Source organism: Taurulus bubalis (assembly GCF_910589615.1).
Source record: "Taurulus bubalis genome assembly, chromosome: 1".
Taxonomy (NCBI): Eukaryota; Metazoa; Chordata; class Actinopteri; order Perciformes; family Cottidae; genus Taurulus; species Taurulus bubalis.
This window is the reverse complement of record NC_136589.1, coordinates 20,871,660-20,897,347: the sequence shown is the minus strand read 5'-3', so window position 1 is coordinate 20,897,347 and position 25,688 is coordinate 20,871,660. Positions and strand designations below refer to the sequence as shown.

The following is a 25,688-nucleotide window of genomic DNA, read 5'->3' as shown; positions in this document are numbered from 1 at the left end:
AAAGACAAACAGAGCAGAAGGGTCCTGTTTGTTAATCTTATACTTTTGACTTTCGAAGTCACTGAACGGAGACTTCACTTTTTCATTCATTCAGTATGCTACTCACACCGGTCATCTACTGGGATGTAAGTTCAATTAAATTGATACCACTAGATGGCGTTAGAGCTTTGGTTTAGTGATCTAGAGTAGGGCATGCAGATATTCATCATTGATGGAAGTACTCAGTAAGTAGGCTCGAGCTAAAATAGGTGGTGCTTTTTGCAAGTCTGTGTGAACCCCTCCCCCCCCCCCTCCCCCCCCCCCCCCACACAGCTTTAGACAAGGACAACTAAGCGGGACGGGTGAATAATAGACACCACAGTTACATGCAGAAATATGTGAAAAAAAAGTGCAAATAGGAATGTTAGTAAAAGCACGCAGATGAGCAACAATAAAATAAGAAATGTTCTGGAAGCTGTAAAGCAGGGCCTTATAGGCTACTGTAGGTGTAGGTGTGCTGTAGGTGTTACGCAGATAAAGGACCAAACGTTTGTAAAATATAAGTTCCATTGATTTATTTCTCGTGAGGAAATATCACGCCATATTAGTCCGATGTTCTGTAACGCAACTTGGACAATTGTTGAGAATAAGTTCAGAACACCACGACTACACCAGTCCGGTAAAGTTGGAATGAGATTCACAGATTCGGACTTCCCGGATCAATAACTCTTTCGCTAAACGGTGTTAAAACACAAACGATACCTCACTGTAATCGTAGTGATGCGGACAACACGCTACAACCTTCATTTTATAAAAACGGGTCGTTCTCCGAGCTGTACGGATAACATTGGTCTCTATGTGCAGCCGGCTGTGAGACGAGTGCGCACAGGGACGCAGGGACCGTCTGCAAAGTGCAATGCAGAAAATACATACTACAAAAATATTCAATGACTTCACTATTATGAATTGTAGCATTGCCAAAATCATGTCCTACATCATTGGGCTCTCCCTTGTTGTACTACAGTTGTCCTTTTGAGGAAATATCATTTATATGAGTTTTTATGATTTTTTAAAAATATGTAATTAATACTAATATGCTATAGTGTCACAGTAATACAGCTTAAAAATACAAAAAGCATGTCCTACATCATTGGGCTCCCCCTTGTTGTACTACAGTTGTCCTTTTGAAGAAATGTGATTTCTTTGATTTCATTTGATTTTCTATGAATATTTAATTAATATTAATATGCTATAGCATCACAGTAATAGAGTTTAAAAAGACAAAAAGCATGTCCTAGATAATTGGGCTCCCCCTTGTTGTACGACAGTTGTCCTTTTGAAGAAATATAATTTCTATGATTTTTATGATTTTTTATTAATATTTAATTGCAATTCATATTCAATACGGTCATATTAATAAAGTTTAAAAATACAAAAATCATGTCCTGCATCATTGGGCTCCCCCCTGGTGTACTACAGTTGTTACTTTGAAGAAATATGATTTCTACGAATTTCTATTAATTATTATTCAATTTTTTTGCAAACAATATCATGAGCATCACAGTAATAAAGTCTAAAATGACAAAAATCATTTACAATATCAATGGGCTCATATCCTGTTTTACTACAACAGCTATATTGATGATGTGCATTTGCAGACATTTAAATAACTTAATTATAATGCAGTGTAGTGCCATTACATTCTGTTCAACCACCAGGAATCCTGTGTTGGTAACGCTACAATACTTTTTTCAGAAGATCAATTATATAGGACATGCTTTTTGTATTTTTAAACTGTGTTACTGTGACACTATAGCATATTAATATGAATTAAATATTTTTTTAAATTCAAAGAAATTCATAAAAATTCATAGAAATGATATTTCCTCAAAAGGACAACTGTAGTACAACAAGGGGGAGCCCAATGATGTAGGACATGATTTTGGCAATGCTACAATTTATAATAGTGAAGTCATTGAATACTTTTGTAGTATGTATTTTCTGCATTGCACTTTGCAGACGGTCCCTGCGCCCCTGCGCGCACTCGTCTCACAGCCGGCTGCACATTGAGACCAATGTTATCCGTACAGCTCGGAGAACGACCCGTTTTTATAAAATGAAGGTTGTAGCTTGTTGTCTGCATCACTACGATTACAGAGAGGTATCGTTTGTGTTTTAACACCGTTTAGCGAAAGAGTTATTGATCCGGGAAGTCCGAATCTGTGAATCTCTTTCCAACTTTACCGGACTCCCGAAAGTCACTGTGTGCGAGTGAGCGCGTGAGCGCGAGCGGCACCAGAAGGCGTAGCTACACCAGAAGGGGTGGAGGAAGGAGGGCACAGAGAGAGAGAGAGAGAGGGGAGCGGAGGTATGAGGAGGAGAAGTGTGGTTGGTCCATGACATGAATGAACCATGTTCGGTAACGGAGGCTTAGCTCTCCCGGTGTGCTCTTTTCTCCTACTACACGTCCCGGTTCTCCCGCTAACGAACAACTGGCCCGTTAAGGTAAATAGCTCGAGGAACGGCCGTCTGTTCACGTCTCACAGCTGAATCCATTTGTAAAACGGTTACAAAGTTACGAGGGGAACTGGGTAGTTTGCTCCAACGGAGGGACGTTACTCAAGTGTGTCACTTTGATTCTGTCTTGATTACCGCCAAGGGCACCGTGTAGTTTTCACCGTCGTACTGGTTCACTTTGTATCCGGCTGAGATAAGAACACAGCAACGACCGTGTCTGAGTAGAAGTCCCGTCCCTGGGGTTGTTGGGGTTTCGTTCAAGCATTTTACCATACAGTGTAATCGTGTATGTGTAGGGAGGCTGACTAGGAACGAATGCCGGGATGTAGCGGATCCTTTCGACAAGCTTCGCAGAAGAGTTGGTACTTTTCTTTCGTTCCAGCTGGTTTGGATGAAGGGAAGAACGGCCACGACTTGTTAAACCGTCGACCTGAGACGTATTTGTATGACGACAAACCAAACAACAGTGAACTGACAGCAGTTATGTGCATTATGACATGTGTCTGGTGTGCCCTTTCTACAGATCTAATGCACATGACCTGTTGTTGCCTCTCCCCTACTCAACTTGCCTGTTTGTTTCTGGGTGTGCAGCTAAAGACAGCAGCTTTGTTGACCTTGACCACTTCATTCATGGGATGTAAAAGAAGCAACGCTTTCGAATATTCATGTTTGATAATGCAGGCAGATTGTTGCAAATGTAATTTAGGGTTTATTTAAGATCCTACAATTTTAATTTGTGTGTTGTCTTCTTACTTCTCATCATTTTCACATACTGTTGTCTGCAAGGACTTGTGTGGATCTGCAGTACTGTCATCCCATTCAGAACTCTGGCAGTGTGTGTGTAGAGCTTGATTGTCAGGGAGAAAAAAATAATCCTTTCTGTACTCATTGAGGCCCACTGGTAAATTGGGCATTCAGGTAAAATTGTAATCAAGTTACAGCATACATTAACTTACTAAAATACGGCATATTACAATGTGATACTATGTATTACAATGTGGTACTGTGTATTACTATGTGATACTGCCTATTACAATGTATAACAATGTGATACCGCGTGTTACAATGTGATGCTGCGTGTTACAATGTGATGCTGCGTGTTACAATGTGATGCTGCGTGTTACAATGTAATTGGACGAACAACATCCACAACAGAAAAAGAATGATGAGCAGCTCTGTCAGCTATCACAAGCAACGTTTTTTCAGTGATGTTAGTTTTGGTTCACATACAGTACATCACTGTTTTGTTTTGCTTTTATCCAGCTTACCCCCTAAAAGAGAAGATGTTCAACTACAGTAATCTTTGTTGTATAAAATAATCTATTGAACTATTTATTGTTGGCGAGTGTGAAGTGGAACTGCTATAACTGTACGGAGGCAAACATGGGAGATAACAGGACAGATAACCGTAGGGTTACATGACTGAATTGCCATTTGGCCACTCTCTTCCCTGTGGGCTAAATGATCAGCAGGCAGACAGACCAACGGACGGACCTATTGATCTTCTGCCTGACCAAAAGGCAAACACAGTCTGACTAACTGTTCAACTAAAGAAGACAGCATGGTGACAGCCAGCCAGCCTGTCTGGGTGTCTTGGGGTCTCATGGTTGAAACTCTAAACAGATGCATAACCAAAGGCTGTGCAACAATTGTTTGCAGACTCTTTTTCTTAGCAGCGTTCACAGTTCTTCTTCTAAACCTACTAGCATACTATAGCATACTATATCACATTGTATGCCCATATTTCCATGTGTTAATACGTGTGAAAAATGTATGTACATTTTTTTGATTCAAGTTGAATATCTGAGAGCCACTTTAGCAAAGTAGCCCAATGCTTTTAGAATCTAAGAATATTTTTGTAATATAATAGGCCTACATTTCAACATTTTTACATGTATTCATGACCGTGCACCTAAACGATCAAAGTGGACTCCATATTGGAGCATGACTAAAATAAATAAATAATTTAAGCCAATTATGGCACACATATTTGGGTTGAAAATCAAAAAAAAATGTATTAGCTTTTATATTAAAAAAGTGTTATCATTATTATAAATAACTATTATTAATTAGAGGGTTAAAGGTGCTAAATTAGAAATTGTTATTTCAGTCAATATAGTGGACTAATGTCTACCTGAGCAGAGAATGAAGTCCCTGTGTTTGTGTTGTAATCTGAGTCTCTATGGCCTTTGTAAAACCGGTCCGGGCTCACATGCATGTTAGTGGATGTTAGTGCATGTTAGTGCATGTGAGTCTCTCTGTTGTGCTCCACTGTTTAGCTTGTCGCTTCCGCACTGCATTGCGCTCATACAGTGATTACCGCTGATAATGCCGTCCAAACCAACTTTAGCTTCTAGCCCCCAGCTCAGCCGTCGCCATGTTGAGAGCCGTATGGAGGCAATCCCTCAATCATAAATATGCTCAGAGTTAAGAATTTAGTACCCACAAGAATAATAATGTCATGATACCCATCCACAAATAAATCTGCAATCTTTAGACAAGGTTAAAAGAGGTGTGCGTGGAGCCACAGTCCTCACCATAGCATCATATCACACTACATTCTAAGCCAGCCCACTTTTTAGCAGCTCAACAAAACACACAAGATTTCATTTAAAGCCCTCTTGTAACTGTACCTCATTCAAATATTCTGCTTCACTGGTGATTACCTCACAGTACAGAAGCAAAAGTTGCTCTGCCTTCCGTTTCACTGGGACTTGTTTATTATCGAATAATGACTAAGACATTTTACAGATGAAAATTAAAAATTAAAATGTCAGGACAAAAAAAATGTTTCTACATGACCATAAACAGCAATACAGCTAATATTTTCTGATAATATCGATCTGCTAGGCTTTCAACTTGTTTAAAATGTTGTGATTGAGCTTTGCAGCATTGTCAATAGTTGATTCATAAACAATGGATTAGTATATTTTTTGTGTTGACCTCTACCACTCTTGTGTTTCCAATCCAACAAACACTTTGCACAGGTGATGGCCACTGAGCCATAACAATGCACTGGCACTACTGCAATGCATCCTCCCACCAAGCATGAACGTGTCTTTTAACTTTCATAGCAAGCAACTATGTCTACTTTCGGCTCTCCAATCATACAAATATCCCCCAAACACACTAGATAAGTGTGTGTTTGTGTGTTGAATTAGCCAGAGGGTAATCTGACAGAGTAAGGAGCCTGTGTGGGCTTGTTTTGGACCCAGTTGAGACAACACAGTAGTGTGACTTTGAGCCTTTGTGTGTGTGTGTGTGTGTGTGTGTGTGTGTGTGTGTGTGTGTGTGTGTGTGTGTGTGTGTGTGTGTGTGTGTGCGCGTGCGTGTGTGTGTGTGTGTGTGTGTGTGTTCATGCTCTCGGGTTGAGGGATTCAAATATACCGCCCTACTGAGACTTTAAGTAAATTACGTCATTCTGATACATTGCAAACCAAGTATCCTCATCCAGTTTGACATTGGGCAGATAAAAAAGTTTAATACTGAACAGTGTAAGACTAATTAATGAAGCATCAGGTAATTTCCATAAAACAAACAAACCTGCATAGAGTATTTAAATACATTTAATCTGTAAACACTAACTTTATGTTTCACACGGGGAAGAATTACCTGGGTGAAAGTCCTGTGTTTGTTTGAGGGGGTCCGCATGGATAGCCCTTCCCACCCCTTCTCTACGTCGACTATGATTAGAAAGGTATTTGTAAAAGGCTACGTCACAAACAATTGTTTTATATATATTGTTTATATATTATATTACATATTGTTTTTATATATATATTGTTTCCCATCCATCCATCCACTATCAGCCACTTATCCGGGGTCGGGTCGCTGTGGCAGCAGGCTGACCCAGGCTTCCCTCTCACCCGCAACATTTTCCAGCTCATTCTGGGGGATCCCGAGGCATTCCCAGCATAGCTGGGAGATATAATCCCTCCAGCGTGTCCTGGGTCTTCCCCGGGGTCTCCTGCCAGTTGCACTTGCCTGGAAAACCTCTAATGGGAGGCGTCCAGGAGGCATCCTGATTAGATGCCCAAACCACCTCAGCTGACTCCTTTCGACACGAAGGAGTATCGACTCAACTCCAAGCTCCCTCCTGATGTCCGAGCTCCTTAAGATAAGATAAAATAAGATAAGATAATCCTTTATTAGTCCCTCAGTGGGGAAATTACAGGTATCCCTTACCCTATCTCTAAGGCTGAGCCCAGCCACCCTACGGAGAAAACTAATTTCGGCCGCCTGTATCCGAGACCTCGTTCTTTCGGTCACGACCCAGAGTTCGTGACCATAGGTGAGGATTGGAATGTAGATCGACAAGTAAATGGAGAGCTTCGCCTTCCGGCTCAGCTCCCTCTTCACCAAGACGGATCGGAGCAGCGCCTGTTTTACTGCTGCAGTCGCACCGATCCGCCTGTCAATCTCCCGCTTCATCTTACCCTCACTCGTGAACAAGACCCCTAGATACTTGAACTCCTTCGCTTGGGGTAGGCATTCTGTCCCCACCTGGAGGGAGTAATCCACCGGTTTCCAGCAGAGCACCATGGCCTCAGATTTAGAAGCGCTAACTCTCATCCCCGCTGCGTTGAAAGCCTTCTCCAAGTCTATAAAGCACATGTAAACTGGTTGGAGAAACTCCCAGGAACCCTCCAGTAGTCTTGCGAGGGTAAAGAGCTGTGCAAAATCCGCACTGCTCGTCTTGGATCTAAGGTTCGACAAAAGGTCAGAGCCTCCTTTGTAACACCCTGGCATAAGCTTTCCCCGGGAGGCTGAGCAGTGTGATACCACGATAGTTCGAGCCCCCTCTCCGGTCCCTCTTCTTGTAGATGAGAACCACCACCCTGGTCTGCCAGTCCATGGGCACTGTCACGACCCCCATGCGACATTGAAGAGGCGTGTCAGCCAAGACAGCCCAACAATGTCCATCGCCTTCAGCATCTCAGGGCAGATCTCAGGTGTGGCTCCGGGATGGTGCCCCGGTTTCTCTTGTCCGGGCGAGGTAACTACACTCCGTGGGCAGCTATTTATTAGTTTTTTTTAAACCACTCTTAGTTTAGGCTCTCCCCCGAGACCTGTTTGTCTTGGGAGACGCTATCAGGGGCTGATGCCCCGGACAATATAACTACCAGGATCACTGAGCCACTCAAACTCCTCCACCACGTTAAGGTGACGATTCACGGAGGAGAATATATTGTTTCCCTCGAAACCCTTGTATAGGTGATGAGGCTGCAAATATATAGACTTTCACAGGTCACAGAGTAAAACATATCCATGTTCATGTGTACGTGTGTGTGTTTGGGGTGTGTGTCTGCCAGGACAGAAGTGAAGGGAGGTTGGAGCAGCGTACCATCCATCTACAGTCACACAGCTTTGGAGGTCAGAATGTCAAACAGACAAGCAACAAGGTACTGTAATCACACTCATACACACTTTAATCTGTTTCTTTGACTCACTTTTGACATGTAATGTAACTTTAAATTGTGTCTGACTGTAATATATGAGACTCTTCCTCTTTTGTAGATAGAGCCATTTTAACCTTGTGTCAAGGGACAGAATGACATGTCTCTGAAGAGTTTCTTGCCAAAATCCAACTCCCAAACCTCAATTTGTTATGTCATACCTCTCCCTAGTGGAAATAAAACACCAGATCAGGTTGCTTTTACTGACTGTTGTATATTTTCTCCCAGGAGGTGTTTCAGTGGTGGGGAGAGTGGTCCAGTTGGTCCTCGTGTTCCAGGAGTTGCGGAGGAGGAGTGAGAAGTCAGGAGAGACACTGTCTGATACAGAGGTACTGTGTTAAAAAAGTTATATGGTTGCATATATAGAGGCAGAATTTCTATGTTACTCTTTTCTCTGAATGTATTGGTTTGTACAATGAGGACCACAGGGGGAACTGCGTGCAAGCTTAGGCAACGTAAATTTGGGGGTGCATGTGAATGTGACCAACTAACGTAAGCCCCCGTGGCAGCTCAAACCAGGCCCATGTTGGAGGCATTATATGGGGGAAGGAACATTTTTCCTTTGCTACTATCTGCCTATGTCTTTTGTTATTTACGGAGGCTATTAAAAAGGGTATGTTCAGTATCCTTGTATGCTTTTAAACTCTTAAACATGTTATCAGATGGGACCGATGTGGAGTTTGGTCTTTTTGCTTTAAATAAAAAGGCCATTCTGAATCCATCACAGCTTGTTGGGACAGCTGCTCCGCTGAAGCAATAAGCCACTTGAGGCTGTGATTTACAGTGATTTTACAGCTAAGGGGTGTTGTAAGGTACAACGTGGAGCTAAAATCACTGTTGAAAAGGAATTGTAAATCACAGTCCCTCATGGCTTACTGCTTTTATTAAACAGTTAATACATATATCTGGCAAGGTTTTATAAAATAAACACACAGTTGTAATTGATAACAAATAATATGTTTTCCACCAAATAATGTAGTTTTAATCATTTAATTTGTCTACTGTTGAGGCCAAAACTATTCACTGACTGGATTATACTCTTTTTGTCAAATGTTCATGTTCATATTGAAGGAAAGAAGAAAAACATCAATATAGAGGTGACTCTTTACCAGTGTATCTACTACCATCAGAAACGTTTATGCTCACTTTCCCCTAGCTGTGGCCAGTTATTTCATTTTTGTTACAGTGTAAATCGCTCAGCACTTACACATAAAGGATATTGCTAGAAATGAACAAGAGAAAGGTCTGCCTCCATCTGTTTGTGGAAATTCCTGGAGAAGCATAGTTTGTAAGTTTTATAAACTTTTCATTTATACCACGTTTTGATGATGGCGTTGTAATGTCTTGGGTATATATATTTAACTGTCAATTCAGTCTTACAAAAACGTCTGTACCGAGAGAAATAGGATGTCTCAAGACATGCAAGTGAAGACAGGTCAACGTTAAGTCTTTACCTGAGTCATTATTAAAGCCCCTCAGACTTGAATGTTTAGTTATCTGTCTATGTGTGCTCATCAAACACACGTACGGAGGACAGAATAAGAGTGGAGCAGGACTGACTCCTAAAACCTACAAATGAGTGAGAATTGTTGCCCTTCTTCCTCTTATTTGTAGCCTAATGATAGCTTTTTACTTCTGATGATTGCATTCACGGTTCAAAAATCTCAAAAACTCATGAACTTGTGTTTGCCACAAAGCTTTTTTTCTGTAATAATCCAAAATCCAATGGAAGAATCCTTTTGGCAATTTGTCGAGGGAACCAGTGTGATGCTAAATATAGTAATTCATAACAAAATCTGATATTATAACCAGAAGTGCAACTGATATAATCACAGCACATAATAGACTGAACTCAGTTATTCCCTTTGTAAAATGGGCATTGAGTAATGCCATATAAAAGTTCCATTTTAAATAGTTTTTTATTAATAAATAATAATGTGCACAACAAAATAGGCCCTTTTTGCTGTCTGCCTGCACATATCAAGGCAGTTGCTACAGAATGGCGCTTACTATGGACCTTACATTAGTTGCTAGCATGTATCTTTTTTTCACCACAGGCTTTAATTGATTTAATAATTTGGCTATTTACATTATTTGTATGTTGCCATTTATTGTTCAACACTGGAAAACTATTGGGGGTCTATGTTTTCTCTCCTATCTAGCCCTCACAGATGACCCCATCGCTAAGTAACCATGACAACATATTAGTCAATTTATTGTATTTGACTACTGAATATTTACTGCAAGTGCAAAGGAATTAGCAAAATCCTAGCAGTGGGATGTGGGAATAATATCACCAGTATGAACTAATCAGATGCAAATGATTTCCCTGTTAAACTTTGAATCTGTGTGTGACAGCGTATTTGTCTGGTCTGTATAAAAATACTGAACACCCATTTCTCTTAGTTCCTGACCAATCCTGTCACCATGTCAGGAGATGTAAATGATTAATCAAGTTACGCTGCATGGCATCATTAATATTAAACATTGTTTAGCCAACTGGACCCAACTTACATGAAAGGTCATTATTTTGTGATTTTTGAGAGGTCTGTTTACACACATCTCTGCCAACTACAGCTATGTTTGTTATAAGAGGCGGTCAAAATGGGTGGAAATGCAATAGCAAATTGTATGTTAAAATGAGCCCCAGAATAGCACTGTACAGCTAGCATGAAGATACATCCTAGCAGCTAATCTTCTCAACAACCTCACCCGCACCACTCCACCCACCCCGATGCAAGTGGGTTTGTTTAGAGCCAGGAAATGACCGAACACAAACACAAACCAATCACAAAGCCAGCAAATGGCTTTATGCTGTCAGGAAAATAGAGCCCAAAGTTTTTAGAATGAAAGATACAATTTGATGTTAAAAAGAATCACCGTCTTGGGTATTTGATGATTCATTCATGTCACAGTGTACGTAAAGACATAAAGGAAACATATGTAACGTTATGCACACAGCAACAACACATGGTGGAAGAGTGAGTAGAGACAGGGCCATACACAAAGGGAAGTGAGGAAGAAAACGTTGATAGAATGTGTGTTTGTAGCCATCTCATCACCTTTGACCTCCCCCTGTCAGACTTGCGGAAATGTCTGTCAACCAAGATTAACGCCACTCTGCCCTCACTGTTGGCCTTCTTCCCCCCCCCTCCCCCTTCTTTTCCTGTCTTTGTTATTCTCCTTTCCATTGTCTCCTCTCATGTCTGCCTCTTTTACTATTCTTTCTATTTTTACCCTTTTCTCTCCTCGCCACATATTTTTTATTCTTCTACTACCCTAACCCATTCACCTCGTCCCCTTTTTTCTTCTCCTGCCTTTTTCCTCTCCTCTTCCTCTCCTGCCCTACCCTCATCCCCTTATACCAATTAGATATGACACTCTCACATAGTAACCTCTCGCTCACCTCTTCCTGGAGTCTCTCCTACTTTGTCATCTTAACAGTGTTGGAGGATGGGCTGACGAAAGAGAGACACAGATAGATAGATAGATAGATAGAAAGACAGATAGATAGATATGTGTGTGGGGTGCAGTTAACATGGTAATGAAAGACAGATGCATTGACTCCTCTCGGTCCTTCTCCACACACACACACACACATACACACACACACACACGCACACACACGCACACACACACACACACACACACACACACACACACACACACACATACACACACACACACACACACACACACACACACACACACAATTGGGATGATCTTAACCATAAACTACAGCATTATTTGACAGCGTTGTCTTGGTACAACTGTTGCAAACACATATTACTTGTTGCGACATTTTGCAAAGTTGTGACCCATGAGATGTGTTTCATCAGCTGGTTTAAAGTGAATTAAGAGGTCCTATCTATTTTATTGTCAAAAAACACATTCAAGTTGTTATTGTTCCTCAGAGCCAACTATTACTAATCAGATGTCAACTCACTCAAGAGTGAGTTATGTTACATTTTTTATAGCTGAAGTTTTTTATTGAAAGCCACTTACAATAAGTACATTCAGCCAAGAATCACGCAAGTATATAGGCCAGTTATAGTACTTGTGGCCATATGAATAATCACTCAAAATTGCATTTATTTGTTACACAGAGGTTTTTCTTGATTTAGATGTTTAATGTGTAGACAGTAGTACCGGTTACGCAGCCAACACAATACACGTAACATAACAAACACCCTTCACCTTTCATACATACATACATATTTTCCATGATAGCATAACTATAGCTACACACACAAATGTCCACCATAAGCCACCAGGGGGCTGCCATGGATAATGGGACACCTAAAGAAAATGCATCCACCCTCTCAGAGTCAGTCCCAGATGCTACCCCGCCTGCTGATGCTGAGGCTGATGCGTGTGCTGACCTTTACCGCCACGTCACCGCTAAAAACAATAAAAGTAGCGTCTCAGAGTTGACAAGCATGTTCGAATCCATGTATCTAGAGCTGTCGGTGGAGGAACGTCAACAGCTTGATAATGATGAGGATGGTGAGGCGGTGGCACTCAGAGAACAGCTTCAGGACCTCCACTTAAGGGTTGACGCCCTAGAAAATCGACTCAAAGAAGTAGATGATAGCACACTCAATCGGGAAAAGGAACTCACGGCTGCCATTGGGACCATGGCGGAGGCGGCTAAAGGGGATGTCGATGACAGGCTGAAAGGCTTTGATCGGGCCATAGTGGCTTGTTTGGAGCGGAAGGACACCCGGTGGGGACAAGAGCTGAAAAAGGCCCTCAACAAAAATCGTCTCGGTGGAGAAGTGCCCCTGTAGAGGGCATTTAGGAAGGATGAAGACACTCTTAAATATCCTAGAGGTGGTAGGGTGGCCAACACTCCGCAAGGGTGTTTGGGGCCATGTCCGTGTCTGTCATACTTGTCCGCAATACAAAGGCTCTAACAACAAGCCAGCTGGTCAGCTCCAGATGACTGAGGTCAAAGAACAAGCGAGATGATAGATGTGGACTTCATGGGGCCAGACGCCTGTTAGGGTAGAGAAAAGGTTTGGTCCTGTAAACTACAGTGTTCAATGGTTAACTATAGGGCTGCAACAACGAATCGATAAAAATCGATTATCAAAAGAGTTGGCAACAAATTTCATCATCGATTCGTTGTGTCGCATGATTATTACGCCATTCAATAAGTTGCAGAGAAGAAAATAAAGAGCGGAGCCGAGCAACTGGCCCGCCAGCGTTTCTGAGATTGGAGTGAGATGAGGAGAAAAGCTGAGGTTGTGATATTCACAATAGAACATCTTTGACGTGTCGAGTCTTGGCCAATCAGCGTTAAGATGTCTCCAACGTCTTCATTTCCCTCAAACTTGTTTTTCATGGAAGCTAGTCGGCTTGCTATCATGTTAGCTAACGTGTTTGGGTTGTGTATTGTCGTTAAAGTTCCGTTATGTTCCGTTACAGTTCAGTCTTGCTTGTAAAAAAACGTAACGTGATGAAACATGCCGTCACCCCCCGGTCTGGTTCAGTTCACGCTGTCACTCGTTAACGTTAAACCGGCACACCGGCGGATCTGGCTGCAGGTTTTTACTTTTTTTTTTAACTAGTATGAATCAAATCACGTAGTTGGGCTTAGCCAACAACGTGACGTTGTGGTCATAAGAGGCCCAGATATTGATCAGATGATGTGAATGAAAGAGTTTAAGGAAGGTGGAGGTCAAAACAGACGTGAGAGGAGCAGTACAGCTTCCCACTAGCTAGTGTCCATTTCTATTACATTTTTTTAATTAACAGCTCAGGGATGTTCAAGGAGCAACCTGTTTGTGCACTTTCTGAAGACTTCTGTTTTTGAATAAAGGGTTGGAAATTACATTTTTCTTTTTTTTTTTTTTTTGAGTTATCGATTAATCGAAAAAATAATCAACCGATTAATCGATTATTAAAATAATCGTTAGTTGCAGCCCTAGTTGACTGGTACGATAAAGGTGGGCAATGTAAATGTGGTTGACATGAATTGAAATTGAATTGATTGACTGTATACCAGAAAAAAATTGAGACGGTTAAACGGTGAGGTGACACAAAATGTGACAAAAAAAACGTGAAATAGTTTTTGTGAATTTGTGGATTAATTTAAGCTTGAAAGCTTTGTGTCGACCTTACCTAACTTGACTCATCCGTCTTGTTAGCAAAGACACAACTGGAGAAATTTGGTTCAGTTCTCGACCAGAAAGTACGACATATGAAGTAGTATCTGACACTGTCATTGCCTACTCTTGCTACAGCATATTGAGGAGAAAAAAAAACATTACCCTCTCTCCGATGTGATACTGGAATGATAGTGTGGATGGGAAGCTATAGGCAAGGCAATATACTGCATAATTGTATGTATCTTGTGTTGTCCACAGTATATTAATCATATTGTATTGTTCTGTATCCTCTGTCTCAGGCTGTCCACAACCCAGAACGTAAACAGTTCATATTGTGTTGGCTCTCCTAAACAGTATCAACTCTGTCCAAACCAGGTATGATGCTACATTGATATTGATACGATAAAAATGCATACTTCATTGAGTCCTTAACCATAGAATAAAGAGGTACAACCGTTTTTCAAATTGGTCCAGTATAGATCCGTCCAACAGAATTGCATTGCTAGCTTTAGCTAGATTGTTTACTTGTACATGTAATCATATACTGCAACAGGAAATAAACTGGGACACATTTGGAATGTGAAACAAGCTGCGAGGACAATTGCACAATTGTGTCAATGTATTTTGTATGTGTTTTTGCCGATGATAAGTGTCTGACAAGGTCCCTATAGAGAAATATAACCTTTCTCTTTACCTTTCGCTTGATCCGTTTATTGTTGTGTCCTGTTCAAGGAGAAGTTCCGTTGTTAAATCTGAACATTGGACAGCAGCTGTTTCCCTTCCTCTGCCTGTTGCTTATCTCTCCTCTCTTCTGCGTCATAAACTTCATACAAATACAGGCGGCCATTGAATTCAAAGATCTTCCCCACTTTGTCATCTAAATATTCCGCCATGACATTGAAAATCTTTTAGATAACACTTAGCTAAACTTCCTGTACTCTGACGCAACAAACTCTGCCTGGCCAGCGCTCATGTCTCCACTGTTACTGTCCTCCAGCAAGCGTCACCTTGCGAGATTTCAGAACAAGATGTCTCCTTGAGCAAGACTCTTGCCAAAATGTTGTCAGTCAGTTAAAATAATCTGAGCCTCTTAGTGACCAAAACACACCCTTTTAGTAGAAGTAAATGACGGTGCCAGCTCGCCCCGATAGGATTACACTGTAGCCCGTGGGCTTCTGCCGTCTACAGTGCTCTAGCTCAGTACTGGACCATTTACAACAATTGTTGTCCCCATTAGTCAAAGACACGGGAAAATAGGGTCCAGGTTGAAAAATAGCAAAGTCACTTATTAAGCTGCAGGTATCTTTTTCTGTATGTGTTTGTGTGTTTTGTTGTGTTTTTTAGCCCTGTCCCAGCCCCACTGTGAGCTTCAAGCAGCACCAGTGTTCCCAATTCAATTCTAAAGCCTTTGGAAGAAGATACTACCAGTGGATACCTCTTTACCCTGGTATGATATCAATCTCTGGCCTTAGTTTTTCAGTCCTTTTCAGTCTTCCATCTATCCATCTGTCAGTTATCAACACTTGTCAATGTAAACCACAATGCTTTGGTATGACCTCTCTCCATACTATTCTAGTTAACCATGCTGAATATTAAGATTCACAGTCTTGAATAAATTTAAGTAAATTGTTGAAAAAGTTGAACTGCTCTACCACCTTCAGTTAAAGATAAACAAGGCAACATTACATTTGGCCAATCCAAAATGATAACCACATGTAATTCAATTAGTTTTTTAGACTTCATTGCACAGAAATCCTTCATTATGATGTCACTAAAGTAAATATCTTTTGAAATATTTAATTCCCTCTGTAGCCGATTACATCAGCATCTCCAGTAAACCATGTGACCTGCAGTGCACAACCATCAGTGGTGAGAGACAGCTGCTAGTTCCCGCCCACGATGGTACGTTCTGCCACGATGCCAAATACCATGGAGTCTGCATAGAGGGAATATGTCAGGTAACCCAACAAGAACATGATATGATGTTATTTTTCTGTAAGAAATCATTCAGGATTTTGCTCTCATTCATAGCAAATGTTTCTTGTTGATGAGGAAAACTGTCTGGAAGAGTGATCCTCTAAATGACTAACAAGCTAAATGTCTTCAGTATTTTTTAATTCCTTGTCTCCTCCAGGCTGTAGGTTGTGATGGGGAGCTATACGGCAGTAAGACAGTAGACAGATGTGGGGTTTGTGGAGGCAACGGGACGTCTTGCCAGCGCATCTCTGGATCATACAGGAAGGCACTCACACAGTTAGGTAACACACACACAAGTAGACAGATGTGCATAGAAGTATTCATTATGAACCATTATCATTAATGTCTGGTGTTGAATTTGGTTACACTGGCACAACAACACTCATTTAGCTAGATTCACATTGTAATTTCAGTTTTACTGAAAGTCAGCTGCTATTTTAACTGTCAACCCTCTCATCAAGTCTTTCTGTAATTAACAATTACAGAATATCTGGACTTACCTTGACATATCTTGACGGAATGACCGTTATTGCTTCTCACAGAATTTTACTTTTATATACTGATAAACGCAAGGTGAGATTCTTAAAGCATTAGTTTGTTATTTTATGTTTGATTTTTAGATTTAGTCTCATATTTAGTCTATTTCTAGTCTTCTAAAACTTGTTAGACATTTAAGTCTTGCCTTAATCGAAGAAAACCAAGAACAATTCAGTCTAGTTTTAGTCGATTACGTGATTGTTTGACAAAAAAAACGCTTTCCACAAAAATATATAGAGATTTTATGATAGTTTTCACTTTTAAATTCCATTTTTGTCACCTCTTTGTGCGTCAACATAATTCTACAGACATTTAGTCACAGTTATTACCTTTGTTTGGCCAAAGAGGCTATGTATTCTGGTTCTTTTGTTGGTTTGTTTGTCTGTTTGTCAGCAAGATGCCAAAAAAACCTACTGGCTCGATTTCCATGAAACTTGGTGGAACATGGGCCGGGGCAGAATCCTATTCGGCTATTTACACCAACTGCCTTGTGAACTTGTAAAACACACTTCATTCAAACTGGACAAAAACAAAATAAAACTCACCAAAACCATTAATCTGTTAGTCTTTTCACTATTCCAACAATTAGCAACTCTTGGTAGGATCAAAAACGTCTCTACCTGTTGTTTCCTGGCTGTATCTCTCAGCTCTCCTGTAGAGTAGCTGCCCTGCTGCAGCGGCTCGTTGGTGGCTCTCACACCTACTTTTGAGAAAGACCATTCAGTTAGAAAAATACAAAGACAAAATCGCAAAAGACAACCAACAGTCTTGGTTGTCTTTTCCAGTTTGTCCTTCTGAAGAGGGTCTCCCGCACACTCAAGCCACTGGGTTTTACATTCCGCGAGAAGCCTGTTACCACACGTAGTGAACGTTTCTGTTTTATTTCAAAATGTTTCTTATTTCAGTTGATAGTCGCAGTTTGGTTAGGGGAGACAAAAATAAATGCTTTGTTAGGTTTAGGCAATACTACTTGGTTGCTATTGGTTATATTGCTACTTGCTTACATTTTGGAAAACTATACAAAGTTTTCCAAAATGGGCCACACACTCTATATGTGTCTGGTGCATGTTTGGCTCCGGACATTATCTGTATGGTGAGATACCACGAGTATGTGGAAACGTTGGAAAATATTTTTTTGTGAAGAACTGACCCTGCAGAAGCTGAGATTGAATTGGGGTAATGTATCCAGTTTCCTGGTTTTGTCCCACCATAACACGTGTTTGTGACGTGTAGGCCATGTTGGTGTCTGTGTCCTTTAGTACACAAATGTATTACACTGTTTCCTGATGATTAGCTCACAACTGACAATGCCTGTGCCTGTGTGTAAAGTAGGTGCTTTTGTCATCAGGCTATGTATTCATCACCAACATCCCAGCTGGAGCTTCAGACATTCAGATCATAGAAAGACATAAGACTGAGAACATCCTGGGTGAGAACCTACTACTTATTTTAGGTCATTAAACTGAGTATGAAATCAACAGATGTAAAGCGAAAAAGTGCCACTATAATAGTGGTTCTGACATGTTTTTATTATATATATATATATATATATATATATATATATATATATATATATATATATATAATATGTTTTGAATATTGGGGGTCTATGTTTTCTCTCCTATCTAGCCCTCACAGATGAAGCTGGTCATTTCTTCTTCAACGGAAACACTGTGTTTGACAATCCTCAAAACTTCCATGTGGCAGGAACAGTGATTAAATACCGACGTCCAAGCAATGTCTTCTCTGATGGGCTGGAGTATATCATTGCCCAAGGACCAACACTTCAGGGCCTGAATGCTATGGTAGTAAACACACACGGGACAAGTATATGTGTGTCTCATTTTACTACAATTAAAAAATGTGTTCAATTCCAGTATGAAGTAGGTAACCTGTGATTTTCTCTTTGGACCTGAAGTACTACAACCTGAATGGAAAGCTCCCCCACATCACCTACGAATACACGATCCCCCGCACATCTCATGACCTCACTGCTGCTGAAGACATCACAGCAGGCCCCTCCCGCGCACATCTTAACCTCACCTATAATGAGGTAAATGAGGATGTCGCAGTCAATCAACTTAGAGCGACCAATGGGAGTGTCACATCTGTCCGTCAGTACAACCAATCACATGTCCAGCTGCAGGAAGAAGAGGAGGAGGAAGTACTTTGGGCGATCAGGACACCCAGCCCCCCGCCGCCGGCTGCCATGTTGGTCTACAGACCGGCGGGTGTTACCAGTCATGTATTCAGCCATAATGATGTTGAGCGAGGACCTCCAGTACCGGCAGGCTACCGTGAGTCACAGATGGATCTGTCTTTTAATAATTGAGCTTTAAACTCTTTTGAAAATGATAACACATTTGTACAGAGAAGCTGCCAATTGTTGCTGCCACTGTTTCAGTGATGATTATTCTATTCAGCTTTGAAAGCTATGACCATTTTTACAGATAGTCAATCAATGGAAATAAAATAGGCAGCTAGCAGTGCTAAAAGTAGAAACTGTGCAAACGATGGCAATAGTGCTGACAGAGCAAACAGTGTCAACTTGGTCGAGGTCAGGAGGCTACGCTGCCACACCGATGCTGTAGGTCAGAACGGTATTCTTCGCCAGTGGGGCTCAACAGAGAGAAAATGCATGAGAGGCCAGTCCTGCTATGTACTCAGTAAAATTTGCCCCATCTCATGCTTTCAGAAACAAATCTTTTTTAGTCCGAGCTGTGTTGTGGGCTGTCTGTCTGTCTGTTGTGAATGTACTCTATCTAGCTATTTGCCTAATTAGTTTTTCTGTTCATTAAGGAAGTTCCTCCAACTCGATTGATGAGCCACCGACTGCTGATGACATCACTGTAGTGCACCCTCTCCTTGGTAGGAGAGACAAATAAAGCCTCACACCTCTTTGTGTTGAGTGTTTAAATATCTTTAAGAAAATAAAATATCAAAACATTTCTTTTTTACACTGCACAGGGAAATGTCATGAAAATGGATATGATATTTTTTCCTCATAATATTTGCACGGTGGTGTAGTTGCTAGCACTGTCACCTCACAGCAAGAGGGGCCAGGGTTCGATCCCCGATCCTGGTTTGGCTGCATGTTCTCCCCGTGGCAATGTGGGTTCCCTCCGGGTTCCTCCCACAGTTTCAGACTGAGACTCTAAATTGCCTGTAGAATGTGTGCGCGAATGGTTGTCGGTCTCTATATATTCGATAAAATGGTGACCTGTCCAGGGTGAACCCAATGTCAGCTGCGATCGGCTCCAGCGCCCCGTGACACTGAATAGGATAAGTGGTTCGGCTAATAGAATGGAATGGAATATTTGCAGACATACAAAAATAAATGCAGCTGGTGTGAGATAGGTTCTGTATGGCAAATCCTCCACACAAATGGATTGCATGGGACATACTTACAAGCCCTACTAACTCTCTGTTTTCTAGCTGTTTCTTGACTTCTGGCTACCTTGTAAAGAGAAGAGGGCATATCAATTCCATTTAAACAGAGAATAAATAAGATATTATAGTCTAAAAAATATTGTAATAATATCCCCAGTACATATCTGTTAATGTCCAAAATATCTGATTTTAAAACCCCTACATTAATTTGTTTCTATCCATTCACAGGTAGTCCTAGTGTTCATTCTGCAGCCCTGCCAGAAGATGCTCCCTATCTGCTACTGGAGGACTTGCACTACAACCAAACACACTCAAACACACACTCTGTGGAAAGCACACTTACTGATCCACATTCACCAGCAGAAACACACATGCAAATGTTGTCTGACACAGACACAGGGATGCACACAGACCCGCAGTTGGAAATGCTCACAATTACTGACACACACTCTGTTACACACACAGAAACAGAAACTGGCCCACACTCAGACACACACACTGCCATCTTGGTACAGCTGCAACAGGTGCCTGCAGTCCATGCAGCCAATACAGAGAGGTATGAGCCAACAGCTGTGAAATACAGTATATGCATGAAGGCACTGCCATGCTGTAAGATGTCAGTCTCACTTTTACCACATAATGTCCTACGGCTTGTTGTTTTATACTTTCATAATCATGACCATCATTTGTTCTCTCTTTGCTTATAGCTTATAAATAGCAACACTTTGAATATATATATATATATATAATATACACTTTAATATGAATTTAATGACATTGACTTGTAGATATCTTGCTGCAGGCTGTGTTGTTTCCCCTCATTTTTAATGTTACTGTATTAACTTTCCTTTTCTCCTGACAGCATCATAATGATTACCTTACTGGGTTTATATAAAAGGAACCAAAACACAATCAGGATTTTAAAACTGTGCCTGCCTGTCTCTGTTTCTGTCTCTCTCTAGTAATGACTTTGACGTGGGTCTGGAGCCAGATATTAGTCTGGCAGACATGTATCGCTGGAAGGTTTCTGCTTATGCTCCGTGCAGCTCGACCTGTACAACAGGTAAACACATTCACAACCGGCAACCGCACATAGCAAGTACACGAATATGATAACACCCGCATTAGTTTTATGTTTTCTATTTTCTGATGATGCAGCTTTTGTAAGTTGTTGGTTATAGACAATATAAGTGTGACTAGAACTGTGATATTGCATATCAGGACATCTCAGACAGAGTACCAGACCACACTTTCAACATTGTTCTAAATCAGTGTGCATGTATTAGGTTCAGAAATAAAGACATAGGCACTGTCTAATTTCATATGTAAACAAACACAACAGACAATTCGAGGGCAGCAGAAATGTTTGGGGTCATGACCATATATCGGACAATAGGTCAATATATTAATTATTGTGACAGGTGTATAACTCTGACATGGTCATCATTACTGCTCTGTAGTACTCTGTAGCCATATATCAGCTGCAACATACATGCATTGTACGTTGTTGATCTAGCTCTGTGCTCTGTGTACTCTCTGTTAACATTGTGTGTCTATGTGTATTGCCAGGTATCACCACTAGCTACGCCGTTTGTGTCCGATACGATGGTACTGAGGTCGATGACAGTTACTGTGACTCTCTGACCAGACCTGAGCCCACACATGAGTTCTGCACTGGGAAGGAATGTCCTCCAAGGTATTACCCTTACTAACTGAGCTAAAACTCTGAAATAGATTTCTTCAGACTTTGGCACAGTTTCTTTTGCAAATGGCAAAGAAGGAGGAAAGAAACAAGAATTCCATACTATGTAGAAAAAAAAGAAAAAAAACCTTAACAGAAGTAGGAATGATTTCTTTTAATGTGACTGAATTGGTTTTATACTCCAACTGTACCTGAAATTGAATTAAACGTCTGACTATCTTGCAACTCTCCCCTCAGATGGGAGACCAGTGGTTGGAGTGAGTGCTCAAGAACCTGTGCTGAGGGTGTTCAATACCGTACTGTGCGCTGCTGGAAGATGCTGTCGCCCGGTCTCGACTCATCTGTCTACGATTCACTTTGTCTGTCACATGATCTTCATAAACCAGCCAATAGAAAGGTCTGCCTTGGCCAGAGCTGCGGACCCCAGTGGGAGGTGTCTGAGTGGTCCGAGGTAATACACCAAGCCAGTTGCAATGTTTCAGGTGTAGGGGTGTACAATGGTACTGTCAATATTGATAGATAGTGTGGTACCAAAATTTAGATTTTTAAGTCTTGAAATCTGATATTGTCTGATATTGTGGTCAGTGGATAAAACATAAAGCAATATTCAAGAACTGCCAGCATGCATTCTGTTGCCCATAAGTTAATAAAAAGGTTTCTAAGATTTCAACATCAGAATCAAAACATTTCCCTCACTAGATGTGTGTAGTCATCATTAACACTAACTAACTAACTAAACATATTGGTGGAATCTTTGTAGGAGGTAAAACAAAAGATATTTTGAAATTCCAATTGATTGGAATTGAAATTCCATGACCTAAAACTGAAAAAACACAAACAATAATAACCCTGGCACCCATCCATTCATTAATGTTGGAGTCTTTAGGGGGGCCGAATGCAGCCCAAATGTCTTTCAAGACTCTCCTGCTGCTCCTTGAGGATCTAAGGGCTCTTGGCTCAACTAGGACGTTTAATCCTGGGTCTTCTCCAAGCGTCCACCTCCGGTACTGAGAGATGAAGCCAGTGCAAAAACTGCAGTTCATCAAATGGCCAATTGATGCTGGTTCAGAAAGAGAGTCAATCCCCGTAGACCTCCATATTGAAATGGCTCCACGGACAGTTAGGCCGTCATCTATTGTTTTGAATCAACCCTGAACTTTACAATATCTATGTGTACATAATATATTTGTGTGTTTGTGTGTCACTGTGTATGTTAGTGCTCGGCCCGTTGTGGCTCTCGGGGTGTCCGCACTCGGGAGGTCCGTTGTTCCATGGAAATGAGACTCTGTAACAAGTCTTCTCAGCCAATAGAAAGTCAGGAATGTGAAGGCCCGCCCTGTGACAGAAGATGGACAGTTTCTGACTGGGGACCCGTGAGTTAACGGCACTCACTCAGCCTTTAGCATGGTGTACATGCATCATGCATGAATGCACGTTCATGAAAGGTCTGCATTTCCAATGAAACGTGTTTGTGTATGTGCCAGTGCTCCGGTGTGTGTGGAGAGGGAAGGATGGTTCGTGCAGTGACGTGTCGATCATCAGGTGGGGTAGTGATGTCAGAGGATCAATGTGACCATTCGCTGCGCCCCCTGGCCATCTATCCCTGTGGTGACAGAGATTGCGCCCCCCACTGGGTCGAACAGGAATGGCAACAGGTAAACGTTTAAAGAAGCAGTCTTTGGAATTCTTTGCTACAGCATATTTGGGCTGGTGGGGGAATTTGTACTTCTTCGAGACCAGAAGTCAAGTTTACTTCTTTGTTTGTGTGTTTTAGTGTAATGCTACATGCGGGCGAGGAGTGCGTCACCGCAAGGTGGTGTGTGTTGGACTGGAAGGTGGTGTGTTCAAAGAGTTTCCGGACAGCAGTTGTGACCACACCAACCAACCAGAGACCAGCTCTTCTTGCTTTCAGAGACCCTGCTCCAAATGGTTCACCACATCCTGGTCTCAGGTAACTTTCTGTCCGTCTGTAGAAAGTATCCTTTATTAACCCCCTTGGGGAAATTCTTCGCTGCATTTGGCCCATCCCTGGATAGGGAGCAGTGGGCAGCCCTGAGGGGCTGCCCACTGCTATATATATATATATATAAATATATATATATATATATATATATATATATATTAGGGTTGGGCACGTTAACGCGTTAAAAACGCTGCGTTAACGCGTTAAAAACGCGTTAACGCAGCAAACTATTAACGGCGTTAATTATTTGATCATGCGTTAACTCTGTTTTTTTTTTCATCTGGGAGAGCATCTTACGGCTCTCCCAATCAAAAAAGAAAGAGAAAGAAATAAGATGCATGCCCTGAATGCAATGAAACGGCATTGCTTTTACTTTGAAGGCAATTTACGTATGCGTGCGCTTCCACAGCCTCAGCGACTGGCTTGTTGCCAACAGACTGAAGCACGTATTGTTATGTAGTTTCTGTCCTCAGCGAGCAGCAGGGGCTGCCGCGAGCCGCTCCGCCTCACAGAGCATTAATCGCGCATGTGCAAAGCCGCCGCTGAGATACCTGACAGCTGTCTTTCACATCTCCACCTTCAACCAGACTTCAGTGCTCTTGTTCAAGCCAACACAGACTGGACTTTTCTCACTGAGTAAGAAAAACAAGATCAAAAGCACTTATTGCTTTTGTATAAAGTTAATCAATTGCTGGTATTTAACATACATCTTTAAGGTAAGCAACAAACTGAACATGACAAAAGAAGGAGTGGCTTCTCCCTCACAGGGACCCTTACTACTGAACAGACTGTTTATGTTGTTCCCTGATAAAAGACAAATGTTTCTTCTTCAGCATGATATTAAGCTGTTTTACATTATAATAAAATAGTCTATAACATCTGAAAATAAATACAATATTTAATTAAAAAAATAAAATACATCTTTTTTTTCTTCCCGAGCATATATTTTGGATTTATATACTGTTGTTAACTTGCTGTTAACTTGCCTGTTATATTGTTCTGATAACATTACTTTAAAATAAAAGCGCGCAATACACTAGTTTTTACTTCATTATTGAATTTGCCGCATAATGCAATTAATCAGTTACATTTTTTCAACTTTGCCCACCCCATATATATAACCACAGGGATCTCAAATCAGGATCTCAAATCATCCAGTTGTATTTGGACTGATTGTCTGTTGGTCTGATCATCAATAATATATTGAGAAAAATGTCCCCTCATGCCCTCTCAGTGCAGTAAGACCTGTGGGAGTGGCGTCCAGGTTCGGGAAGTAAAGTGTTACCAGGGGGAGGAGCTGGTAACCAGGGGCCACAGCTGCAACTCTGCCCTCAGGCCCGAAGGCAGACAGAGCTGTGAAGTCCAGAGCTGTCCGACAGAAGCACCAGGTACAAAAACAAACATTTACTGAAGGTGATGCAACATTTCAGCAAGCCTTCTGCTCCATCAGCTGATAAATAAGTTCCAGATGCATCAATGTGAGAAAGGGTTTTTCTGTTGTGCCCTAAGTAGAGCATTTTAACTTATTTTTTATATTTTCAACACATTTCATACTTGGGTTTTGTATGTGTTTATCCAGCAGCGGCCCCAGCAGCGTCAGTAGTAGTAGAAGACTCCTGCCAAGACAAACCAACAGCCAACTGTGCACTGGTCCTAAAGGTGAAACTGTGTTCCCACTGGTACTACAGAAAGGCCTGCTGCCAGTCCTGTAAGGCACCAAGACCCTGAAGTCATTACTGTAACCTCTCACCTCAACCCCTTGTACCAAAGGTCACATTACATTTGTATTGGTGCTACACAAAAGCCTGCTGCTAGCAATGTAAGGCCTTACTACATTCATTTTAACCTTGTAACTCTTCCTCCTATCACTGATGTCAAAGGTCAGCCTGTGGTCACTGGCTTTACCTTCTACCTGTCAATGTTATACCTATACCTTATCACTAGTAAAGATAACAGAAACAGTTCCCGGGGTAAAAACCCATCCACCCCTGTGTCCATCATTGCATGTAACTCCAATTCTATTTTCAAAGTGATGCCACCTATAGTAAATGTCT

General features: G+C 41.4%; 1 protein-coding gene across 1 annotated transcript; it reads left to right on the top strand.

Annotated features, from left to right (window-relative positions):
- Positions 1-2,391: 2,391 nt before the first annotated feature.
- On the top strand, positions 2,392-25,605 carry LOC306735321 (ADAMTS-like protein 2; the record flags this gene model as incomplete). The annotated part of the gene is made up of 20 exons (XM_079216783.1): positions 2,392-2,484; positions 7,809-7,898; positions 8,181-8,281; positions 14,365-14,440; positions 15,410-15,512; positions 15,878-16,023; positions 16,200-16,323; positions 17,928-18,008; positions 18,209-18,384; positions 18,498-18,876; positions 19,379-19,447; positions 20,198-20,525; positions 20,932-21,032; positions 21,539-21,665; positions 21,909-22,122; positions 22,889-23,044; positions 23,156-23,326; positions 23,446-23,622; positions 24,869-25,022; positions 25,214-25,605. The coding sequence occupies 20 exons, from the start codon at positions 2,392-2,394 to the stop codon at positions 25,360-25,362; spliced, it is 3,015 nt and encodes a 1,004-aa protein (XP_079072909.1). The 3' UTR covers positions 25,363-25,605.
- Positions 25,606-25,688: the final 83 nt, after the last annotated feature.